General features: G+C 50.3%; 1 protein-coding gene across 1 annotated transcript in view; it reads right to left on the reverse strand.

The window, feature by feature from the left end:
- The window catches only part of LOC146797067 (RNA-binding protein 10-like), a 297,765-nt gene that overhangs the window by 187,880 nt on the left and 90,138 nt on the right, over nt 1-19,747 (reverse strand). The window contains exons 5-7 of the mRNA XM_085629688.1: nt 8,146-8,317; nt 499-678; nt 68-137 (exon numbers count right to left, since the gene is read on the reverse strand). Of these exons, the coding sequence (XP_085485814.1) occupies nt 68-137; nt 499-678; nt 8,146-8,317 (422 nt within the window). The remainder of the gene's footprint in view (nt 1-67; nt 138-498; nt 679-8,145; nt 8,318-19,747) is intronic.

Consider the following 19,747-nt stretch of genomic DNA (forward strand, 5'->3'; position numbering starts at 1 on the left):
AAGGGAGAAGGAAGTGTCTGATTGGGGAAGGGAAATACGGAAAACAGAAACTATAACCACAGCTCACCTGTAGCTTTGTTTCGCATTAGCCGCACCTCACGATAGGGGCTTTCATCTTCCTCAAGCTGCAAGCGGATCTGGACCCAAAATAAAAAGGTGCACATTGTTGCTTTATGAAAAAGTAAAATCCAAATGCCACTCTCACCATTCACCTTTTAGCCTCCAGCACTTAATCTCATGGCCAGGAACTAAGGTATAGATGTTTAGAGGAACAATCTCTACAAAAGATATGGGAGATCAGTCTTTATGCTTTCTCAGGCCCGATACTCTTGGACGGGTCACTTTCAGATGAATGATGTAGTAACTCAAGGCTTAAGCCACATTGGAAAGCCAGATAAGAACATGACAACGAAATCACCAGCCTTTCTGCAGAACAACTGCCCACTGCATACACTGATTTGCACACAAAAACAAACAAGAAAAAAAAGACAGGCTTACATCCTCCTCCGTGGCATTTGGTGGCAGCATCCGGAGCATAATGATGCTGCTTGCCTTCATCTCAGTTTCCCGATAGTCCTCTCTGTAGTCACCATCACCATCACCTGAATATCCCATGTCATCGGTAGGGCTCCCATGGCGGTGTCGAAGCTCAGAGTCTGGCGAGCCATCGTAGTACTCCTGGACAACACAAGACAGTCCTATGTAAAGCATGCCCCAGAACTACTTTCTACTACTTTTGAGTTGCTGAAAGATCACCAACTCTGAATTATGCAGCAATGTACCACGACATTACATATCTTAGAATTATTGCACAATCTTGCTGGAAACCCCCCTCAGTCTCACTTGATGTTTACTCCAACAGCGAAAAACAACCACATGCAACCTTCACTGGAAACTATACATTTACAGAATGATAACTTTCATACATTCAGATTATGGATTCTTATACCACGCCACAAGCCAAAGTTTTACCAGTACACCACTGTCACAGGGGAGATTCACATGCTGTGTATACTCCTGCAATTTTGAGTTGGGCTCAGACAATAGTAACTTGTTTTTTTGTTAAGAAGTCTTTCGAGTCACGGTATAATGTGATTCCTCTCTTGGTAGATGGTAACCAACTCCAGTATTAGATTGTTTTCTGAACATCAAGTGAAAATGTGTATGGAGTGGTAAGTAGGACAGTATGAAGACTATGCATGTAGTGTACATAAAAAAATGTCAGGATATGACCAGAAACCTCTGGCTCCCTAGGAGGTAGGTGGGCACATCGGAATCTACAGCACTACATGCTATAAACAGATGCTTACAGGGTAAGTAATGTATTCCGTTCGCAGCATGTGTGGCTGTAGATATACATGTGCTGTAAAGCAGTACTCCTGTAATCAGTGGTCTGCCAGTGGATGGTGCAGATGTCTGAAACAAAGTTCATGAGACCTTCTGGCCAACTGTTGATGTGCTTGGATGCTGGAGTCCAGAGATTCCCCCAGAAGTAAACCCAAAGTGTTCTATTTGTGGTAGTGTAAGACATTTGTTATACTATAGACAGTGACTAATAAATGACGTAGGAAAATGCTCCCTTCACCTGTTTTTTTGCCTGGCTTTTAACGAGACTTTGACTGCAGAGTACTGGGTCACTGCTGTCCAGGTTCCCAGTAACAGTGTTCTTTCCCTAAAACAGATCCACTATTGGCCCTTTAGGCCCCCTGTAAGTCCATAGTAAAAGGTACCTGGGTACCTAGGGCATTGGGACTGAAGAGGGTCCCCTAAGGAACCCTCACCTAGGCCTAAAGACTGACTGCAGCATGCATGTCCTGGAACAGACAAAATGACAGAATCGACATGGCACACTACCTGTCTGCCATGCCAGCTAGCATCACCTGATATATAGTTAAGTCACCCCTCTAGCAGCCCTTCCAGCCCTAAGGTACAGTGCACTACATCTCTGGCGTGGGCATATTTGCATGAGCAGATGTGCTCCTATAATATTGGACCCTGTCACCATCACAGGCTTCCATTTTTAATATGACAACACTCTCCACTTTGGCTGCGAAGGCAATTACCGCAGTCCGTGCCTAGGCAATTAGCAGGTCTTTGCTGATGCTTGGACAGCCCCTCATTAGGACACGGAAAGCCTCTTTGTGCGGTGAGCCAGGGACCTTCTGCGCCAGGGCGGGCTGCTCCGCCGCCAGGAGGGTGCCAGCGAGCGATGCGCTTATTGAGGAAGCGATAGGAAAGCCAGATGGCGGCTGTGAGCGTAACCGCAAGCTTTAGGCCACAAGCAAAAGCGTGGGGTCGGATTTCTAAAGGCCACTCACTAAATGTCTCACCAGAACAGCGCATGCGCTGGCTCAGGCGAGACCTAAGAAAACAAGGTATGGTGAAAAAACATCACCATAGAAAGATAGTGCCAGGCACCGTATATTGTAAACTGAGGGAGGGAAACGAACAAAGCACCACTCTGGGAGGGACCCCCTCAATCGTTAAGTCCAAAACCTCCCCCGGAGGCAGAAGAAGATGCAGAGCATAGGCAGGATTGAACCCTTGGCCTGTGTGAGCCTGTGCCACCAGAGGCACAAGACTCCCCATTCAGCCATAGCTCCGTGGTGAACCATCACAGCAGCCGGCAGAAAGGCAGCAACCACAATTTATGACAGTGAAGGACAACCAGTCCAGAACCCAGGAGTAAAGACAAAGTACCATAAAGCGTCACCCAAAAGGAGCCGTCAGATCCGAATAATGGACCTGCCGAATGCAGCATTGTCAGATACTGCAACCGCTAGAGTGCAGGGGAGACCTCAAATGGTTGAAGGAGATAGGAGGGAAGAATTAGACTCACATCGGACACCCAGGGTAGGGGCTGTAAAGGACACATGGCATATGAGCATACCGTCCAATCACAAGAATGGGCAGCGCAGAGCCACGAAACAGAATGCAGCTTCATGAGTCTGAGTGAAGAGAAGACGTCACACCGCAGAGGAATAAAGCCACCTAAAGGTAGGCGAAGGCAAGAAGCCCAACCTGAAAAGGTTGTCGCAGGACGGGGAGGACGGGCGGGCGTTAAGGAATCTGTGGCTAGACTATGTCTCTACCAGATACATCATTACCGAAGGTAAGTAACTTGTTCATCTGATAGAGAAGTCTAGCCGCAGATTCCTTAACTTAGAATAGATACCAAAGCCATACCCCTAGAGGAGGCGGGACTGCGACTGAACCTCACTAAGGTCCAGAGAGAACCTAGACATCAATAACATGACCAAAAGAGTGTTGTCAACCAAAGGGCGAAACACAGTGGGGACAGAACTGAGAGCGCAGCCAACCACCAGACCTCTAAGCCCTGAAGTGAGCAGGGAATCAATGGGAGGCTAGGGCACCACAGCCCATCCAGAATAACAGGAAAACCCCACATGTAGAGGGGATGAGAGAAGGAAAACACCAAGCCAGAATGCTTGTGCCTGATTGAAAAAATGCCAAACTTCGAAAGGAAGACCAAGAGGCATGAAGGATCCACAGTATCCAAGGTGTCGACAAGAAGCCAGTGCTAGCCCCAGCTAAATAACTCGAACAGCGTAAAACACTGTTAAACCTGCTGCCGTAAAGACACGAAGGCAGGATACTGACCCCCGCCCAGCACGGGCCGACATGGAAGAAAAACACACCTAGTAAAGAAACTGGCATGAAAAGATAGTTTAGCACCTCGCAGGAAGTAGAGCTGAACTTTATGGCGCTAAAGAACCGCAAGATGCAGCAGTCGACAAGCCAACTCAAAGGACTGGTTAAGTGGTATGGTGGAGAGAATGCGCAGCGCCCTCGCATGTACCACAGAGGAAGAGTACTGCAGAGACCCTTGCCAGTCAGACCTGTGGAGAGCATTGAAAGGATGCCCCTACACAGCCCGAAAGACGCTCATACGCGGCCAGGAGGAACACCAGGAAGCAAGACAGCAGGAGCAGCTGAGATGCGCCCAATAGCAAGAAGGCAATGGCCGCACAAGCTGTGAGGAAGAACATGACGCAGAAAGAGCCTCAAGAAGATGCTGAAACCCGGCCAAACCCAGGCACTAGGGTATGCTTAAAAGTACCTGCAGTTATACAGAAAGTGGAACTAGTCCAGGCTATAAGCAACGTCTTCCGTCAGTCCGGAAGAGAGAGAACAGTCCCCTCGCAGGACAATTTAGAAGAAAAGACTAGCCTGACAAGGGAGTACTTAGGACCAACTCACGGATCCAAGACGCCAGGAAGAGCGGGGTTCAAGGAGAACCGTCTCCACAAGTTCGCCACATTTAAGAGTGCCAGTGGAACGTAGAAATCCCTGCGTGAAAGCAGCGGGGATGTGGACAAAATTGTTGGGGAATAAGCCAAAAGGCCGCCATAACCTACAACAGAGGTCCACGGCAACTCCCTCCTTGGGAGAACAACCCAGAAGGGGCTGGCACCAAAAGACGGACCATAGGACAAAAGCAAGATGATAGGCCATGCGAGGTAGATACCATATAGCATAGACCTAGACCCGGAGTCCAAGCACTACAGACAACAGAGCGATGCAACCCGGAGGGACGCAGAAAAAGGAGGTATATGAGCCCCAGAGGGATACCCATAATGAAAACTCCACAGGAGCGTATGAAGGCAAAGGCAGACACCTGCCACCAGCCAATACCCCACAAAGGGCAAGGGTCAACCCCTGGCAAGAAGGGGGTCCTCTTGGCAAAACAGACAGTCAGAGGACTTGAAAACAAAAACAACCCAGCCATACGGCTATACAAAGGCACCAACCTGCCTCTGATAAAAACTGGTCCGTAAAGGAAGACCGCAACGAAGAAGAAAAGTCAATCAGTCAGTGGCACGGCAGAATTACGGTAGCCCTGACAGAAGCCTGGAGATCGCAGAGTCAGCATGGGACCCAAAAAGGTCTATTCCATTAAACTGCATTTCTTGGAGGCTCTCCCGAATATTATCAGGGAAGCGACTGTCACGCATCCAGGCATGACGGCGCAAAGCCACCGACCCTGCAAGGGCACGGCCCACAGAGTCTGTGGTATCCATGGAGAAGCGTATTGTAAAATGAGCCATTCTCTTGCCGTGATGGACAAGACGGAGTAACTCAGGGCGCAATTCCTCCGGAAGGGAAGAAAGAAGGTTAGCCACGGAGCCCCAGAGTGCAGAGGACCCACGTGCAAACATGCATGTAGTGTTTAAAGCGCGGATGGCCACTCTAGAAGAAGCAAAAAGCGGTCTTCCACATACATCCAGCCACCTGGATTCCCGGGTGGGAGTAAACGAGGGCAAAGTGGAGCAGTCATGCAACCCAAAAGCCACCGGAATTACAAGCCCCTGAGCGGTAAGGTGAAGGGACAGGCAAAGCGGATCCCCGGGGCGGGACAATGCCTCCCCGGAAATGGCCCGATCAACCGGGGCTCTGGAAGAGGGCCGTGCCACGCAGGGTCTCTAATAAAGCACCCCCAAGGGGGCCGTCTGTAGAAGACGGTTGGAGGCTTATTCTCCCAGTTGCCATAAAGAGCGGGGCTGTGGAACGACCTGAAGGCCATGCCACACTAGGAACCTGGACCAGTGGCCCCCGACCAGGGGAAGCAGCAGCAGCCTCCGAAAAGGCCGTAGCGGATACCAAAGTCGCCCGACCCCGCTGAGGGGACAGAAACGAGGAATCTGGAGGGAGGTCATTCCCAGGCATGGCGATGGATGCTTCGACGGGCGCCGTGTTGGAGTCGACTGGACATCGACGGCCTGCAAGAGGGATGCTACCTAGACGTCGACCGACCTCGGATGATGCGTTGCCCTAGACGTGGGATCACGCTTAGAGCTGGATGTGTTTGGAGGTCGAGCCCGTCACTGGGTCCGACGTGGTGTCCGACTCTGTGCCTGGCTTTGAGCCCGGCGTCGCTGGTCCCGCCGCCCGCGCAGGAAGCCGCCCAGGGCTATGCGCTGACTGGCGGTGTGAGCCTGGCGTCGAGCCAGGCATCGGCAGCGCCGCTCCCGCCGTCCACGCAGGAAGCCGCCCAGGGCTATGCGCTGACTGGCGGAGTGTGCTAGTGCGACCAGGACGGTCTGGGCCACGGCCCAACGTCGTCGCTTCGGCTCCGGAAGCTGAGTCGGTGCACACAACCCCGGTCGGGGAAGGATCCGCCAACGAGGGCCCGGCCCGAGTACCCTCCGCTTCTGTGGGGCCTGAAGGCGCGCTAGGGAGAGAGGGGGACTCAAAGTAGGTTTGGAGAGCCCGGGAGTAGGCCTCCATTCGGGCGCGCGTTGCTCCAACTCCTGGAAAAGGAGGGTATGGAGGAGGTGACCTCCGGGCGCCCGTAGCTGACACCTTACGAGAGGAATGGGCGCCAGCGGCACGCCTACGAGAGGTGGACCTCAGTGGACGCTTGTGGCTCCGCTTACCTTTTTTAGGGCACCGGTCGCGAGCTGCCTCTGGAAAGGGAAAGCGGCGACGAGAAGAAGCTGGACCAGACAGCCGTGTGGCCAACAACTTCATACGGCGTTCCCGTAGGGACTTCGGCTTCATCGGTTGACAGTCGCCGCATTGTTTGGAATCGTGGTGCACACCAAGGCACCACATGCAAATAAGGTGCAGGTCAGTGCCGGACATCTGACGCGCACAGGCCTCACATGCTTTGAACCCGGAGGCCATTGCACTCTGTTCTGGTAAGACACCAACGGTGCAGAGAAGGCCCAAAACAAGGCAGGAACTGCTGGTTTCCAGGGTCAGCGTCGTGACGCGGAAAAGAAGAAAACGGATGTCGGCGCGCCGGGGCGGGGTATATATAGCTCCACCGACGTCACGTCCATGGACTACGTCAGGGCAGAGCCGCACGGCCCCGGCGCACAGAGGTGCTGCTGCGCAAGATTTTCCAGACCAGTCTTGACGCCTGGGGATATTTCAAGTTAAGGAATCTGCAGCTAGACGTCTCTATCAGATCTGGTATTTAGTGCTATGTTCATGAGAAATGCATCCTCACATTCATTTTCGATGCAGATGTACACATTTTTCTATAAAAAAAAAAAAATCACAACCCCCCTCCTCAACACATACAAATACTATAAACAACCACTGCTCGTGTTCTTGTCATTCGCATTTTTACCCTACTCCTGTGCTAACATTTAGCCAGAAAAGCAGCATAATTCTACCACGTGACGCATCGTCATGAAAATATACTTAGCAGACATCACACAAAATTATGCCAGCATAATGGTTAACTTCACACAGTCATAAATAAAATTGCGATCTACCCCTCCAGAGTCCTTGGTACAACAGATGCCAATATATGGTAAGTGGGGGACCAAAGGATTAGACCTGGGCAGCACAACAGAAACATCTTTCACGGTGCATGATTTGGTAACGAAAGGGCTCTACATTTTACACTCCATTCGGCTTTCAATTCCATTTGAAAGCACACGCAATGAAACAGCCAAGCATATGTGCGAACAGAGATCCTACAACTCAACTGCCACTATATAAAGCAAAACTTTGGGATCTCGAAAAATACTACCACCGTCAGTTCCTCATGTCTTTAAATAACTCCCACATCCTAAACTGCCACAAAACGAGTAGGATACCTCCCTAAATCGAAAAAAACATTAGCTTCCCAAAATTCAGTTTTGAAACTTGAGGAACAATTTACTCCTTCGCAACTGAAACAATTACTTCAATCTAAAACAAGCCTGAAGTGCTACGGGGATGAGTGAGCGCCATAGCGGCTGGAGTGTATGTCGCCATTCTGAAGAAAACTAGACAAACCAAAACAATGTCTCTTTTCAATATAATTTCACCTATATATACTTCTAACACATTAAAGCTTCTTAATTCAATGTCACCTCAATTATGTTGACACCTACAATTCTCCCTACCCTCCTCATTCAATCATAAGTCAAGAGTGCAGTCTGCAAAGAGTGCTCTCTTACCCAGTCCTTATTTTAGGGCTTATTGGTAAATTCTAATCGGTATTCCTCGCCCAAGAGTTTCGTGTCCTTCCCCATTTCTTTAGTCATACATCAATAGTTTCTCTGCTGTCAGACAAAAACAGGTTTCTCTCCAATAGCCTCAATTACGAAGTTTACAATAAGGCAAGATCCTACCTATACGCCTTAAAAGCAGTCATATGACAAATCTTCCATTATTCGGCCTTACCTCGCCGCCACTTTCAGCTGAAAGATACTCTTCCTGGACATCACTGCCACCACCATAGTCATCAGAATAGGCACGGTAATCCACATCTCGGAAATCATGATCCCGAGAGTCGTAGCGTTCTTCCTGGCCCCGGTCCGTGCCATACCGACCCATCCTGTCCCCACGGCCTCGCCTAAGTAATTAGGAAAAACATGCACAAGGTCATCTAATCAGGCAAAAAGTAACTTCAAACTACACCTTATGTAAGGGGCTTCCTTCTTTATTTGGTTTACAATGGACCCACATACAGCCTTACCCATTACATGAATTTCAAGGGTTTGATACTGACTACCCGTATCTCATCTGACCTATCTTCCGTTTACTAAAAGGAATATGCCACGTACCAGTATGCATCTGTTCTTGGCATGTAGAGCTGCAGATCTACACACTTTTGCATAGATCGCCATCTGGTGTTGGGCCTGGATGTTTGCAGTTTGTTTTTCCTCTTGGAAAGTCTTTAGAAGTCACGAGGTCGGTAACTCCTCCTTTGGATCGTATTGCGCATGGGCTTCGGCTCCATCCTCAGATTGTTTTTCACCAGCAGGGAAAGATGGAGCGTAGTAATAACAGTGAAGAAACCCATGTGTGTATCTAAATAAGATAGACTGGAACAGATACAGGTAGCCGGGGAGGCGGGTGGGCGTGTGTAGATCTGCAGCGCTACATGCCAAGAACAGATGCGTACTAGTAAGAAGCATATTCCGTTCGAGGCATATGAGCTGCAGATTACACACTTTTGCATAGACTATATAGCAGTTCCCAAACTTAGCGGCGACCACCGGTATTTGTTGCAGTGGTTTGAAATAGTGTTTTTAGTACAGCCCGGCCCACACTTGTTGCTTGGTTTGCACATCTACACAATAGTGAAAGTGTGCGGTGTTGACCATGTAGCTGCTTTGCAAATATCATCTAGTGGGATGTTCCCTAGAAAAGCCATGGGACCCCCATCTTCCGTGTAGAATGGGCTTTAGGGGGAACGGAAAGCGTCCGTTTTGCTTTGTGGTAGCAAATCTGGATGCATTTTACAATCCACCTAGCTATCCCTGATTTTGAGATGGGGTTGCCCTTGTCTGGTGGAGAGAAAGACAAACAGTTGTTTGGTCTTTCTGAAAGGTTGTGTTCTTTGGATATAGTAAAGTAAGGCTCGTTTGACATCTAGCGTGTGCAGAGCCCTTTCTGTAACGGTCTGAGGTTGCGAGAAAAATACTGGTAATTCTACAGATTGGTTTAGGTGAAAAGGGGAAATGACTTTAGGTAGGAATTCTGGGTTGGTACGGAAAACAACCTTGCATTTGAAGAAAAGGTTCTTGTATGGTAACGAATAATTTACCTGTCGGTGTAGTTTTGCAGCTTGAAGATCCTTCTGGATTCACTATGCTGTGCATTATTCCGCGATCTGGTGGTTGGGTCCGGATTCGTAGTCTTTCCTTTGTTTTTTTGTAGCCCAGGTGGGCGTCGACGTCCCACCATTTGGTGCACCTCTCGTGACGTCGTCGTGCTTCCTGCGGAAGTCCCACCTCTGGGGCGCCATCTTCAGGTTCTTTTTTCCTCTTTTTTTTTTTTTTTAACCCTAGGCGAATGATTACATTATATGTCCACTTTTCTGTAGCATTTCATTCCTTCTGTTCTTCTTTGTTTTTCCCCCTCTTCCTCCAGCCTCATCTTCCTGGCGGAGGTGGGTGGGTTCGCTAGTGAATCCAGAAAGATCTTCAAGCTGCAAAACTACACCGACAGGTAAGAAACTATTCGTTTTGCAGCGTGAATCTTTCTGGATTCACTATGCTGTGCATAGACTTTGTAGTGGTTTGTTATCTTTGTGGCGGCTGGGTGGTAGATGAGCGTTGGTTGTTGAATGTGTGTTGAAGCATCTTCTGACCTACTTGTGCTTCCTTGTTCATCTGTATGTCCACGCAGTAGTGCTTGATGAACGTGTGCACCGAAGCCCATGTTGCCGCCAGGCATATGTCCTGAATGGGCGTGTTTGCCAGAAAGGCAATGGTTGCCCCCTTCTTCCTTGTGGAGTGAGCTTGAGGCCCCTCAGTTAGCTCCTGTCCTGCCTGTTTGTGGCAAAACTGTATAGTCAGTGCAATCCATCTAGCAATGGTGCCCTTTGTCACTGGTCTACCCATGAAACTCGTTGCAAAGGACACAGGAGTTTTTCTGTGCTCCTTAGTCCTCTCAATGTAGTGCATCACCGCTCTCCTAGCGTCTAGAGTGTGTAGAGCCTTTTCTGCGTTCGAAGTTGGGTTTTGAAAGAAACTCGGTATCTGAATACTCTGGTTCATATGGAACGCCGACACGACTTTAGGCATGAAGTGTGGGTCCGTTCTCAGGACAACCCTATCCTTGTGTATCTGTATGTAGGGCTCTTGTAGCGTTAGTGCTTGCAGTTCGCTCACCCTGCGTAGCGTGGTTATGGCTACCAGAAATGCCGTTTTCATAGTCAACATTTGCATTGAGGCCTTGTGGATGGGTTCAAACGGTGCCTTCATAAGCTCCGTCAGGACCACGTTGAGGTTCCATGCCGGCGGCGGCAACCTCTTAGGTGGCGCGATTCTTTTCGCTCCTTCCATGAATCTCTTTACTACCTGCGACGTAAAGAAACTTCCACCCTTCTCCCCTCTTGTGTAGGCTACTATCGCCGCTAGGTGTACCCTTAGGGAGGTCGAGCATAGGTTACTTTTCAGAAGGTGCGTGAGGTATCTCAGCACTGATGAGTCCTTTGTCATTTTATTTTGCAGCCCATTTTTCCTACAACATATTGTAAATCTTTTCCATTTCGCACTATAGCATTTGCGTGTAGTTGGTCTCCTTGCCTCTCGCAGCACTCGCATAGTGCTTGGAGGCAATCTAAGGTCCGCAAACTCTAAGTCTTCAGGAGCCATGCCGCCAGGCTGAGGCTCTCTGGTTCTGGATGTAGAACCTCTCCGTTCTGCATGGAGAGCAGGTCCTTCTTGTGAATCTGTGGGGATTCCCTTGAGCCATTTCTAGAATTTGGGAGAACCAAGTCTGCCTTGCCCACTGTCGTGCCACCAGGATCAGTGTCATGTTGCTGGTTCTGCATTTGTCGAGCACCCTGTGTAACAGTGGTATCGGCGGAAAAGCGTAGGCAAATGTCCTTGACCAGCTTATCCATAGGGCATTCCCTTGGGATTGCTGATCTAGTTGCCTGGACGCGAAGCTTTGGCATTTTGCATTCTGGCGTCTTGCAAACAGGTCTATTGAGGGAGTTCCCCATTTCTGGAAAAGCTTCTGCGTTTCGTGCCCATTGAGCTCCCACTCGTGTGAAGCCGAGGTCTGCCTGCTTAGCCAGTCTGCCTCCACATTGTCCTTCCCTGGTAGGTGAATTGCCAGCAGGTCTATCTTGAGAGGTATGGCCCATCTCCAAATCTCCTGTGCCAGAGTGGAAAGGGGGAACGACTGTGTCCCACCCTGTTTGTTGATATAAAACATGGTTGTGGTGTTGTCCGTTTGAATCAACACTCTCTGGTTGTACAGGTGCTTCTGGAATGCCTTCAGGGCTAGCAGGACAGTCTTCAATTCCAGGTAATTGATATGTCTGACCGCATCTTCCGGAGCCCACAGACCCCTCACTCTGAGTTTGTCCACGTGTGCTCCCCATCCCCTTTGAGATGCGTCCGTGGTGATGGTCACAGTTGGGTTTGGTGGTGCCAGGCTTTTCCCTGTAGTTATGTTGTCCCTGTTCCACCAAGTTATCTCTTCCTGCACTGCGTGCGTAACAACCACTAGATCTTCCCAACTTCCGCTTGCTTGTGACCATTGCTGTTGTAGCCATTCTTGGAATGGTTGTGAGAAAGTGGCTCTGTATATACTGTTCCCTAATAGGTACAGGGTGTACAGAGTCCACAGTCCCCCAGAGGCTGATAGAGGTCAAAGTTAGGTATGACCTTACTCTCAAAAGTGGTAGCTTGGTCGAGCAGTAAGGCAGTACCAGAGGACAGTGTAAAGCATTTATTGTACACACTCAGTCAGCAAATGGTTTCACACACTCAATAACTGAACTCTAGGCCAATGGTTTATATACATAAAATATATGCTTGTTTTATTTTTAGAACCACAAAGGGGATAAAAATATACTTTCTCAGAATGAGAGGTTAAATATAAATACTTTTGCCTTAAGCAATAAATTTTTGTAAACAGTCACAGTTGGTTGCAATAAACAATCCTATTTCCTAAACATAACAATGCATTGAGCTCAATGGTAAATTCAGGTTATTTGTAATAAATTACTTTTCAGATTACTTTTGGAATTCCAGGTCTGGCTCCTAGATCCAGCCCTGGGTCAGTATTCAGAATCAAGTGATGAAAGTCGACTTAATAACTGTGATGATTTTTAAATAATATTTAGCTATTTCAAAAGTTAGCACTTAGAAAATATTTCAAAGAAAACATTCAATGGATCTCTATGGCAAGAAATTCAAATTGCAGGTAGAGTACTTTATCGTTACTTTAGTAATCCAGGACTGGGTACCTAGACCCAGGACTGGGGTCCTTATCAAAAACAGGTAAGTAATTTCGTTTGCAGAAATGGTACGATTTTAGAAGAATATTTCCAATTTGCAAAAGTAGACACTTAGAAGAAATTTCACAGAAAAGCAGACAATGGTTTCCTATGGGAGAAAAATGGGTTAGAGGTAAGTATAGTTGTGGACACTTTTCAGAGTCAGGGCTGGGCACCAAGATCCAGCACTGGGAGCTCACCTAGGAGCAGGTGAGTAAATTCGTTTTTGTCACGTGGCTGATTTTTAGTGAATATTGGCAGTTTTGAAAAGTTCACACTTAGAAGATTTTTCAAGAAAAAGCCAGTCAATGTTACCCTATGAGGAAAATGAAGTTAGCGGTTTAAGGGTAAGTACTTCACTGGCAGAGTTGAAATTCCGGGCATAGACTCAGGGGTCCCCCAGTGTCAGGTAGGTACAGTTGGTTCACCCTCAGCGGTTTCAGGACGGCCGGGTGCAGAGAGAGTTAGGCCCAATGTTATCCTATGAGGGATAGGGGGGCCTTGGTTGGTGGCTGCTGTCTGGCAAGCCACGCGGCTGTGGGAGCTGGGCTCCTGGCCACTTACTCAGGGCAAGTGGGGACGTAGGTTAGTGTAGAAAGTGCACTGCCAGGGCCACTCGGGCGGCTGGGTGCAGGGTGCTTTTGAGCCCTCGGGCGCTCAATAGGAGTCAATAGGAATGTTCCGGTTTGGAAAAAGGCTGCAAGCTCGGGGACGAGGATGCTTCAGATGCCACCACCACTTCGAGAGGTAAGTTGGGTAGTTGTAGGTTAGGTGGGTACCCCGGGATTGGGCACAGGGGGCCGCAGGGCGCCGGGTGCAGGGGTGCCTTTTGACGTCGGGAATCTTACCCTCTGGTTGATCGCGGCTGGGGTGGCACTCTGTTCTGAGGCTGCAGGCTTCTTCCGGAATGTCGAGGGGGGTCCTTGGGTGCCGGACTCGGGGTCACAGTCGCCGTGGGGTCGTCCTCAGGGTCTTTGTTCACTCCGGCACTGGCCAGGCTTGGCTGGTGCAGAGTGTGCTGGGTTCGCGGTTCCGGGCTGCTGCCAGGGGTTAGAGATAGGTTTCTGAGTAGAGCCTCTACTCATGGGAGTCCCAGGAGCTTAGAGCCAAAAGGTAGCCAGGTCCTCCGGGGTTGGTGAGGTTGCTGGCCACGAGAGATGCCGCGCTGGTGCAGGTTCGACAGTCGACAGGCCGGTAGGGCTGGGGCCAAAGCAGTTGGTGTCTTCTTCTCTTTTTAGCAGCTGCAGGGCAGGTCCTTGTTCTTCTTGCTCTTCTTGTAGTTTTCTGTCTGGAATCTAAGGGAGGAAGGTTCAGGGTGCCCCTAAATACTAAATTTAGGGGCGTTACAGGTAGGTGAAGGCCAGGGACCAATGGGTCCCTGTCCTGGGGTGGGTACACCCCCTATCCTGCCTCTCTCCTGTGGGAGGGGGGCAGTAGCCTAATCCTGATAGGGTAGGGCCTCCCATCTTCAAGATGGCGAGAGCCCGGAGATGTGTTTCACCTCGCCTCCCCCACCTGAGGGGTGGGGTGGGCAGGCTGGCACATCCCCTGTCCTTGTATGGGGTTTCCGGCCAAGCTTCCCGCCAGAGTGGGGGGTTGCAGTGGCCTGGGGAATCTCCAAATGGCGGTATGCCTTTGAAGCTTCCCTTTGCTCATCCTGGGGGAGGAGATTTCTCACCTCACCCAGGATGTGCATTGTTGCAGGCCCGGGAGAGCAGGGGCTCTCCCACCCAGAGGTCCAGCAACGTGTCTGCTGTGTGGTAGCCTGGGCAGCCTCAGAGCAGACGTGGATTGTAGGTTAGCTGTGAGGGGGCATCTCTAAGATGCCCTCTGGGGTGCTTAGTACATTAAATCCCACACTGGCATCAGTGTGGGTTTAATGTGCTGAGAAGTTTGATACCAAACTTCCCAGTCTTCAATGTTGCCATTGTGGTGCTGTGGAGCTCGTGTTTGACGAGCTCTCAGCACCATGTACTCTTAAATGGCAGCACTGCACTTACAGTACCCAGGAATGGACCCGGGTACTGTAGGGGCACAGGGCTCCTGCTCCTGTGCCCACACCAAAGGCGTAAGGCACCCAGCCAGAAGGGTGACTGACATATGCCTTGGCAGTGTAGGTGATGGGCATGGCACACAGAGATGTGTGCCATGTCGACTCTTTGTTTTGTCCTGCACCCAGACACTCAGCCTGCAAGGCAGTGTGTGTGTGTAAGTGTACAGGGCCTCTGAGGGTGGCACAATGAGTGCTGCAGCCCTTAGAGGCCTTCCCTGGCCACAAGGCCCTGGGTACCTAGGATACCATTTACCAGGGGCTGACATGTGGCTAGGGTTTGCCAATTTGGAGTTTGTGTGGTTTAAGGAAGGAACATAGGCCCTGGGCACCTGATTGGCAGGAACCCAGGGTACACTCAATCAAAGTACATTCAGCAATTTAGAAAAAAGTGGGGGCATACCATGCAAGAAAGATGGCACTTTCTCACAATGGTCTCATGTGAAGTCGTACATTTGGGACCAGGTGGATACATGACGCCATCATCCCCATGATCTTGCCCACTGTTCTCACTGTCAGAACTCGCCCCTTCTGGTAGAGGCTCGTCTCCTTCAGTGGGGCTGCTGCTCTCCTGTCGCTGGACACGACCGTTCTGTTTATGGTGTTGATTTTTGCTCCCAGGAAAATCTTCACCTGTTCTGGCTTCATTGATGACTTCCCCCAGTGTATCGAGAACCCCAGGTTCGTCAGTGTCTTTGTCACCCGTGCTGCGTGTTTCTCGCACTTCTCGTGGGTGTTTGCTTTGATCAGCCAGTCGTCTAGGTAAGGGTACACATGAATCCCCTTTCTTCGTAGGTATGCTGCGACTGCCGACAGGCATTTCGTGAATACCCTTGGTGCTGATTTCAGACCGAAGGCCAGGGTCGTGAATTGGTAATGATCCTGGTTGATGCTGAATCTTAAAAGTCTTTTGTGCCTTCTGTTTATTGGGATGTGCAGGTAGGCATCTTTGAGATCCACGGTGGACATGAAGTCTCGGTCCCTTATTTGGGGCAGCACCTCCTGTAGTGATGTCATTTTGAACTTCTGTATTCTGATGAACTTGTTTAGGTATCGCAGGTCCAGGATGGGTCTGAGATTTCCGTCTACTTTCGGTACCACGAAGTAGTTCGAATAGACCCCTTTGTTCCTTTGCTTGTAAGGCACTGGCTCGATGGCTCTCTTTTCGAGCAGCTTCAGTGTTTCCTCTCTGAGTTGAGCAAGCTCTTGACCTGAGCGTTGCCTTCTTTTTGGTTTTCTGTTTGGAGGCGTTCCCTCCAAGTCCACGCAGTAACCGTGTTGTATGACGTTCAGTATCCACTTGTCTGTGGTTATACGTTGCCATTCCTGTAGGTAGAGGCCCAGTCTTCCGCCTACCGTTGTTGGATGCTCGTAGGTGATCGGGTCTCGTCCCCCCCCCCGTTGTTTTTGCATTGCGCCTCACCCCTGGGGGTATGTTGGGGGTGAGCGTCCCCATGCGTGCAGAGTCACTTAGATGAGGGTTGGTCACCCCCTCATCTCCTTTGGCCACGTCCGTTTCCCCTCCCGCGAAAGGACTGGCCACGAGGCTGGTACTGCCAGTTTTGTTTTTGCTGACCTTGCTGGCCGTGACTGTCACCCTGCTGCCCTTGCTGGAACGTCTGGTGCGACGCTCCCTGCTGTTTCCCCCCTCTACCGTAGGGTCTCCTAGTTGGAGTGCCTCTTCTCATTCCCTGAACTGTAGGGCCCCCATGGACCTCGCCGTCTCGTTCTCTTTCTTCAGCTGGGTGAGCTTTTCGTCCACTGTTGCCCCGAATAGCGTTTCCCCGTTGAAAGGAGTGTTTAGTATGTTGCTCTGCACCTCCTGTTTGAATCCAGAGATTCTCAGCCAGGCCTGTCTTCGTTCGGTGATCCCTATGGCCATCAGTCTGCTTGAAGTTTCCGCCCCGTCCAATGCAGTCTTAATGCATGAGTTGGCTATATTTTTACCTTCTTCCACAAGGTGGGAGGCTCTTTGGCGGTACTCTTCAGGGAGGTGTTTGACTAGTTCCCCCATCTCGTCCCAGTGCTGGTACTGGTGTCGATTGAGAAGCGCATTGGAGTTTGCCATGCGCCAGTGCATTGCAGCGTTCCCTTCGACCTCCCTTCCAGTGAGGTCCATCCTCCTGCTTTCCTTATCGGGGGGTGGCCCCGAGGTCGCTGGCACGTTGGCCCTTCTCCTGGCCGTGGAAGCGATGATGGAGTCGGCAGTGACCGCTCCCTTGATGTAAGGCGGGTCCAGGGAGGAGTGCTTGTACTTTTCCGTCCTGGGCGTGATGGACCGGCATGTTGCTGGTTCCTTAAAGGCCTCGTTCCCCTGGTTCATTACACTTTGGAGCATGGGAAGGAACTGGCTCCTCGTCTGAATGGGGAGCAGAGTCTCGAGAAGGAAATCAGCTTTCGGTTTCTCCTCGTCTAGTTTTACCCCAAAGGCTGCTGCAGCACTCCTGACGACCATATTGTATACCCCGATGTCGTCGGGCGGCGAAGGCCTCGAAGGATAAGTGTCCACAGGCTCTTCGGGATTTTCGGCGTCGATGTCTTGCCATTCCAGCTCGCGAGTGGTTGATGGCGCCGAGCCGTAGAACGACTGCTGGTCGTCTTCCTAGTCTTCGCCTTCATAGTAGGTGCCTTCTTCCTCCTCCTCAGGATCTCTCAGCAGCCCTTCGGCGTCGAATTCGTCCTGTTCCTCGATCGACGACGTCCGTCGACGGAGTCGTTGGAATTCTGAATTGTTTCAATTTGGCGTCGAACTCCTTCCTCTGAAGGATGCTCTCCATCTCCGCCTCGAGCCTTTTCTTTTTCTCCATCTCGGAGATGCTTTCGACGTCGACCGCAGCTCTTTGACGGAGCTTGTGTCGACGCTGGCTTGTCTTTCTGCGTCGAACGCCCCGTTTCGTGGGCTGTCCTCGACGAACTCTGCCTTTCGGCGTCCTTCGGCACCAGGGAGTCCTTTTCGCAGGATCCGCTCGGCCTTTTGTCCATGGATCCACCCTTGGTCGTCTAAATTTTCGGCGCCGGTGCTCCTTTTGAGGACTTTGACTCAGATTTTCGAGAGTCACTCTCGGGTTTTCGAGGCCCTTTCGGGGGTTTTGAACTCGACGATTCTCTTACCTAGTCAGGCGTTTTCTTGTCGGTCTCTACAACCGTGAAGCTATCAGGTCCCTCGGCGATGTTGTCCTCATCGTCGGTGGAGAGGCCCAGATCGTCAAGCGACTGGGCCTTACCCTTGCCTTCCATGCTGAAGTTGGCTCTTCTCTGGCGTTCTCTCACCCGGAGCGTCTTCGGCGCGAAAGCTGAACAGGCGATGCAGTCCTTGCTCAGGTGGTCGATCGGTAGGCAAAGGTTGCAGACCGGATGCTGGTCCTTCTGCGCGAACTTGTGGTGGCAGTTAGGGCAGAATTTGAATGGTGTCTTGTCCATTGCACCCAGAGCCTCTGAGTGCGCATCTTCGAAGGGCGTCGAAGAAAATTAGTGAAAATTCTTCCTTCTTCGCGTCCCGGATGTAAGTTATTCCTCTCTGTGATCTCAGTAGTTCTTTCCTCTACGAAACTCGCGTTTTCTCCTTCTTCCTTCGATTGAAATCCTGGAGCTTCTCGATGACGATCCAGACCCAACGGCGGAAAAAAGAATCTGAAGATGGCGCCCCAGAGGTGGGACTTCCGCAGGAAGCACGACGACGTCACGAGAGGTGCACCAAATGGTGGGACGTCGACGCCCACCTGGGCTACAAAAAAAAAAAAAAAAAAAAACAAAGGAAAGACTACGAATCCGGACCCAACCACCAGATCGCGGAATAATGCACAGCATAGTGAATCCAGAAAGATTCACGCTGCAAAAGTGCTTGTATCTCACTGACCCTTCTAAGGGAAGTGATGGCTACAAGGAAAGCTGTTTTCCATGTGAGGAATTGCAGTTCGCATTTATGCAAAGGTTCGAAGGGAGGCCCCATCAGCCTTGTGAGAACGATATTTAAGTTCCACACAGGTGAGGGTGGTACTCTGGGGGGAATTATTCTTTTTAGGCCTTCCATGAAGGCTTTAATGGCAGGTACTCTGAAAAGTGGTAGGTGCTGCCTGTTCTGTAGGTAAGCTGCAATTGCTGCGAGGTGTAGCCGAATGGCGGTATAGGCTAGATAACACCTTTGTAGGTGGAGTAAGTAGCAGATGATGTGTTGTATAGAAACATCTAGAGGATTGATTGTGTTGTTGTGGCAATAAACAACAAATCTTTTCCACTTGGCAGCGTAGCAGGCTCTAGTGGTAGGGCATCTAGCTTCTCTGTATGAACGTCATCAGTCAGGGGGAAGGTTTAGGTACCCGAATTCTAGGATTTCAGGAGCCAGATCGCAAGGTTGAGCTGAGCTGGGTCCGGGTGCCTGATCTCTCCATGGTTCTGGGTTAGGAGGCATGGTGAGAGGTGTAGCTTTTGGTGTGGTACTACAGAGAGTTCCAGCAGCGTGGTGTACCACGGTGGTCTGGCCCACGTTGGAGCTACTAGGATCAGTGTGAGGGAGTGCTGTTGTAGCTTTCGCACCACTAATGGAATGAGTGGGAGAGGCGGAAAAGCGTACGCAAATTTGCCTGACCAGTTCATCCAGATCGCATTTCCTTTGGACAATGGGTGTGGGTATCTGGCGGCGAAGTTTGGGCATTTTGTGTTTTCGTGGGTGGAGAAGAGGTCTATCTGTGGATGGCCCCACATTTGAAAGAACGGATGAAGAACCTGTGGGTGAAGTTCCCACTCGTGGATCTGTTGTGTCTGTCTGCTGAGCAGATCTGCCACGGTGTTTTGGACTCCTGGGACATGTGGAGCTAGGAGAAAGATTTTGTGGGGAATTGCCGATCTCCATATGCTCTGTGCTAATTGAGAGAGCTGTGGAGAGTGCGTGCCGCCTTGTTTTTGAATATAATACACGGCCATCATGTGGTCTGTGTGAATGAGGACTGCCTTGCCTGAAATCCGTGGTTGAAAGGATTTCAGGGCTAGAAAGA

Source organism: Triturus cristatus, chromosome 10 (genome assembly GCF_964204655.1).
Source record: "Triturus cristatus chromosome 10, aTriCri1.1, whole genome shotgun sequence".
In the NCBI taxonomy this organism is placed as follows: Eukaryota; Metazoa; Chordata; class Amphibia; order Caudata; family Salamandridae; genus Triturus; species Triturus cristatus.